Source organism: Salvelinus sp. IW2-2015, unplaced genomic scaffold (assembly GCF_002910315.2).
Source record: "Salvelinus sp. IW2-2015 unplaced genomic scaffold, ASM291031v2 Un_scaffold2416, whole genome shotgun sequence".
NCBI classification, from domain to species: Eukaryota; Metazoa; Chordata; class Actinopteri; order Salmoniformes; family Salmonidae; genus Salvelinus; species Salvelinus sp. IW2-2015.
In genome coordinates, this window is record NW_019943737.1 from 81,373 (window position 1) to 86,953 (window position 5,581).

Genomic DNA, 5,581 nt, shown 5'->3' on the forward strand with positions numbered 1-5,581 from the left:
ATTCAGCTGAGTGTACCACCCTCTGTAGCACCTTGCGGTCCGCGGCGGTGGAGTTGCCGTACCAGACCGTGATGTAGCCCCACAGTATGCTCTCAATGGTGCTCTTGTAGAATACTGTGAGGGTCCTCGGGGACAGGATMAATTTCTTCACCCTCCTGCGGTTGAAGAGTCTTTCACCACGGTGTCCGTGTGGTTTGACCGTTTCAGCTCCTCTGAGATGGACATTTTGTACCATCACAACGGCGGCCTCGTTGATGAGGATGGGGGCGTGCCCAGCCTGGTTCCTCCTGAAGTCCATAATGAGCTCCTTTGTTTTGCGTTACGTTACGATACGTTGATGGGATAGGTTGTTTACCACACCGTCAGAGTGRCTCGTCCCTGTAGGCACTCTCCTTGTTGTTGATAATCAGGCCTACTACTGTCGTGTCATCAGAAACATGATGATGGAGTTGGAACCGTGTGAGGCGACGCAGTCGTGGGTATACAGGGTGTACACGAGGGGACTGAGGACACACCGTTGTGGTACCACTCTCCATATTTTCAAGCKTAGTGGTGGCTGCATCATTTTATGGGTATGCTTCTAATCGTTAACGACAGGGGAGTTTTTCAGGATAAAAAAGAAACAGAATGGAGCTAAGCACAGGCAATATCCTAGAGGAAAACCTGGTTCAGTCTGCATTCCACCAGACACTGGGAGATGAATTCACCTGTCAGCAGGACAATAACATAAAACACAAGGTTAAATCTAAACTGGAGTTGCTTACGAAGAAGACATTGAATGTTCCTGAGTGGCCGAGTTACAGTTGTGACTTAAATCTGTTTGAAATGGTTGTCTAGCGACGATCAACAACCGATTTGACAGAGCTTGAAGAATTTGGGAATAATGGGAAAATGTTGCACAATCCAGGTGTGGAAAGCTCTAAGAGAATTACCCAGAAAGACTCACAGCTGTAGTCGCTGCCAAAGGTGATTCTAACATATATTGACTCAGGGGGTTGAATACTTAACTAATCAAGATATATTAGGGTTTTATTTTTCCAATTTAAAAAATAAATKAAAAATAAATCAAATTTTTCTTCCAATTTGACATTAGCGTATTTTGTGTAGATCGTTGACAAAAAAATTACAATTAAATCCATTTTAATCCCACTTTGTGACACAACAAATTATGTGTAAAAGTCAAGGGATGTGAATACTTTCTCGAAGCACTTGTCAAGTAACTATTGTACGTTACATAATGAGTGTTGTCTTTGGTATAATGATAGTCCTGTCTCTTGTCCATCCGCCAGCGGCAGCAGAGAAGGACGCCATTAAGAACACCTACACCAAGATGATGGACGCCTATGGGATTCTGGGAGTTCTTCGCCTCAACCTGGGTGAGTCACTTGACACCTGGGGGGTCTGATTTACTGTAAACACCCTTTTGGATACAGCAGCGTATAATCATATAGCCTAGCATGGATCTAATGTTATCCCTTTGAGAAGTATTAGGGTTGGGTGGTATAATGCATTTTACTATATAATGACTGGACAAAACATTAAGAACACCTGCTCCTTCTCCATTGACAATAGTGGAACTTACCCCGGATGGATTCGACGGTGAGAAGCTTAGTAGATTCTATATTGACTGTTACACTTGTTAAATGCCACTCTCAACCAGTTGTGATGGATGGAAGGCGTTTAAAGAAGGATTTTTAAGCCTTGAGAAAATTGAGACATGGATTGTGTGGTGTTGTGTGTGCTATTCAGAGGGTGAAGCGGGCCAAGACAACTATTGAAGTGCCTTTTAAAACGGGGTATGGTAGTAAGGTGCCAGGCGGCACCGGTTTGTGTCCCAAAGGAAAAAAACCCGTTGGCAAACGCTGCTGGGTTTTTTTCCCACACTCAACAGTTTTCCTCTGTGGTATCAAGAATGGTCCACCACCCAAGAGGACATCCAGCCAAACCTGACACAACTGTTGGGATAAGCATTGGTCCACCATGGGGCCAGCCATCCCTGTGGAACATGCGTTTTCGACACCTGTAGAGTCCATACCCGACTGTATTGAGGGGGTTCATGAGGGCAAAAGTGGGTTCGGGTGCAGACTCAATATTAGGAAACGGTTTTCATCAAAATGTTTTGCAACACCGGTGAAAATGTAGATGGACCGATCCCGGATTTTTGGGGTTTTTTCTTTACCTTCTATAATGGTATTTTAATGTTTGGTTTGTTATATGTGATAAGCAACTCCGGCGCGCGTAATGTCCGTATTTATAGTTTACTCTGTTTGCGACTTGCAAGTCGTCTCTCCCTGTCCTGCAATGCCGCTTCCCACAACCCTGCCCCCTGTTCATCAGGAGAGAGCGGTTGTTGGTGTTGCTCGACCACGGAGTCACGAGCACTTCACTTGCCATTCAGTTTGTGTATTTTTGCAATTTGTGTCTAAAAATAAATCGCGTTAGCTGTTAATGCTAAGCGCTAGTTAGCTGGATAGCTAAGGGGTATACTACAAAACATTGGCAATGAGTTAGCCAGATAACTTTGATAAAACAACCAGAAATAACAGTTGATTTTCTGGTTCATAAAAAAAGCTAAACATAGATCTGTGTGTTTTGGTTGTTTAGCCCATTTCAWGCTTATTTTTCTAAAAACMAAAAAGTTATTTCAGAATATTCAGACAAGTTAGCTGGCTAACTCCTTGATCTTGCTTCGTAGTATACTCCTGGTGTAGGTCTAGGTCAGCATGTTTGGGAAAAATCTTCTAAATCAGAGAGGAATAGGTGAAGCATGAATATGTTAGCTAGCTAGCTAGCTGTTTATGGTTAGGTATTCGTGCAACGATTGTCGCTTTTGTTTAAATCATCACGCCGTTTGGCCACAAGTAGGCTGTGATGCATGATAAATTACAGTCACTGCATTGGACGCAGGACAAGCTAGTACCTAGTAAATTCATTCAACCATGTGTACCGTTAACTAATAATTATCTGAAGATTGATGTTTTTATAAGGATAAGTTTAATGCTAGCTAGCTCCTTGCCGCACTCGCGTAACAGGTGGTCGGCCTGCCACGCAGTTTCCTCGCGGAATGCAATGTAATCGGGCCATAATCGGCGTCCAAAAATGACGATTACCGATTTGATATGAAAACTTGAAATCGGCCCTAATTAATCGGCCATGCCGATTTAATCGGTCGACCTCTAATTCAAGGTGCTGCCCACTATATTCCAACTATTAGAATAATCATTACATTTCAATGATTTCAACAGTTCACCAATATAACTAGGCCTGGGTGTTTTGTCCATATCATACAGTGTGGAAAGGATAACAAAGAAAGTGCAGGAAATGCAGACATTTTTATGAAAATGCTGAAAATTGTTTAGTTGAACATTATAAAACAATCAGAATGTAGAAATACCTATTTGAAATCACTTATGTTTGCGTTTTCCACTCTAGGGTCATGAACTTCTCATAAAACATATTTAGACATTTTTATTGTTGATAAATATAAAATACTGCCATAACGTCAAAATGTGATATGACATCTTGGCCATATCGCCCAGCCCAATGAAGCATGGTTGATCACATGGRAAATGCAGAACATTCTTCCTAGTTGTAATCAATGCCATTTCAAAGGGTTGCTAAAACAATGCGTTGAACTGTAGGGTTGTGAGAAGCCTGTAGTCTATAGTAAATCCTGCCTGTTGACTGCAGAGCTTCTCTGTCTCCTGCCCTCTGCTTGATCTTGAAGGCCTGCCTGTTATGATAACATGGTAGGAAGCTACGCTTTAAACAGATTAAAGRCAGTTTTACAGATCAGATCACGTTGATATAACACTACCTGTTTACTGACWKMGAAGGAAGGAAGGAAGGRAGGCAAACAACAAGCTCAGTTAACCCTCTACTGGTAATGACAGTATGATGGCATGGGGTTTAACACACGGTTCTTCCTCTGCCTCTATCTCTTCTCATCCTATCGTCTCTATCTTTCCCTCCTGCTATTTCCATCTCCCCATGTTTTTACTATCTCCTTCTCTTCCTCCTTTTCTCTGTCTTATCATTCAACCCCCTCTCCTCCTCTTCATCTCCACTCCTTCTCCCTCTCCTCTTCCTCCACGTTCTCCACTCCTTCTCCCTCTCTTCCTCGTCCTCTCTCCCTCCTTGTCTCCTCTCCTGCTCTCTCTCCTATCTTCCTCCTCGTCTCCCTCTCATCTCTTCCTTGTCTCCTCTCCTCCTCTTCCTCCTCCTCATCGTCTCCTCCTCTTCCTCCTCCTCATCTCCTTTTCCCTCTCTCCTCTCTTCCTCCTCGTCTCGTCTCCCTCTCTTCCTCCTCGTCTCCTCTCCCCTCTCGTCCTCCTTCTCCCTCTTTCCTCTCCTCCTCCTCGACTCCTCTCCCGCTCTTCCTCCTTCTCCTTGTCTCCTCTCCCTCTCTCCTCTCTTCATCCTCCTCTCTTCCTCCCTATCTCCTCCTTTCCTCAACTCTCCTCTCATTCTCTCCTCTCCATCCTCCCTTCCCGCCTCTCCTCCATCTCCTTTTCTGTCTTCCCCCCCTCCTCCCTCTCTCCAGGTGATTCCATGCTCCACAGCTTGGTGGTAGCAGCAGGCTGTAGCTCCGTAGGGAAGGTGCAAGACTCTGAGGTGTTCCGGGTCACGTCTACAGAGTTTGTTTCTCTGAAGAACGACCCGAGTGACGAGGACCGCATCGCTGATGTCAGGAAAGTCCTGAACTCTGGGAACTTTTATTTCGCTTGGTCCTCTAGCGGCATCAGCATGGACCTCAGCCTCAACCCCGGTGGCTACTTCGTAGAGACTGACAGGTAGGTCTGGAGGAGAGGGAGGAGGTGACATTAGACCGGTGGGCTACTTCGTAGAGAATGAACAGGTAGGTCTGGAGGGAGAGGGAAGGAGGTGACATTAGACCGGTGGGCTACTTCGTAGAGACTGAACAGGTAGGTCTGGAGGGAGAGGGAAGAGGTGACATTAGACCGGTGGGCTACTTCGTAGAGACTGAACGGGTAGGTCTGGAGGGGAGGGGAAGGAGGTGACATTAGACGGTGGGCACTTCGTAGAGACTGAACAGGTAGGTCTGGAGGGAGAGGGAGGAGTGACACATTAGACCGGTGGGTACTTCGTAGAGACTGAACAGGTAGGTCTGGAGGGAGAGGGAAGGAGGTGACATTAGACCGGTGGGCTACTTCGTAGAGACTGAACAGGTAGGTCTGGAGGGAGAGGGAAGGAGGTGACATTAGCCCGGTGGGCTACTTCGTAGAGACTGAACAGGTAGGTCTGGAGGAGAGGGAAGGAGGTGACATTAGACCGGTGGGCTACTTCGTAGAGACTGAACAGGTAGGTCTGGAGGGAGAGGGAAGGAGGTGACATTAGACCGGTGGCTACTTCGTAGAGACTGAACAGGTAGGTCTGGAGAGAGAGGAAGGAGGTGACATTAGACCGGTGGGCTACTTCGTAGAGACTGAACAGGTAGGTCTGGAGGGAGAGGGAAGGAGGTGACATTAGACCGGTGGGCTACTTCGTAGAGACTGAACAGGTGGTCTGGAGGGAGAGGGAAGGAGGTGACATTAGACAGGTGGCAACTTTTTACATAAAC

General features: G+C 46.0%; 1 protein-coding gene across 1 annotated transcript in view; it reads left to right on the forward strand.

Moving 5' to 3' along the window:
* Window positions 1–5,581, forward strand: part of LOC112073913 (synaptojanin-1-like) — a 63,066-nt gene that overhangs the window by 25,545 nt on the left and 31,940 nt on the right. The window contains exons 3-4 of the mRNA XM_070440321.1: window positions 1,290–1,376; window positions 4,544–4,793. Of these exons, the coding sequence (XP_070296422.1) occupies window positions 1,290–1,376; window positions 4,544–4,793 (337 nt within the window). The remainder of the gene's footprint in view (window positions 1–1,289; window positions 1,377–4,543; window positions 4,794–5,581) is intronic.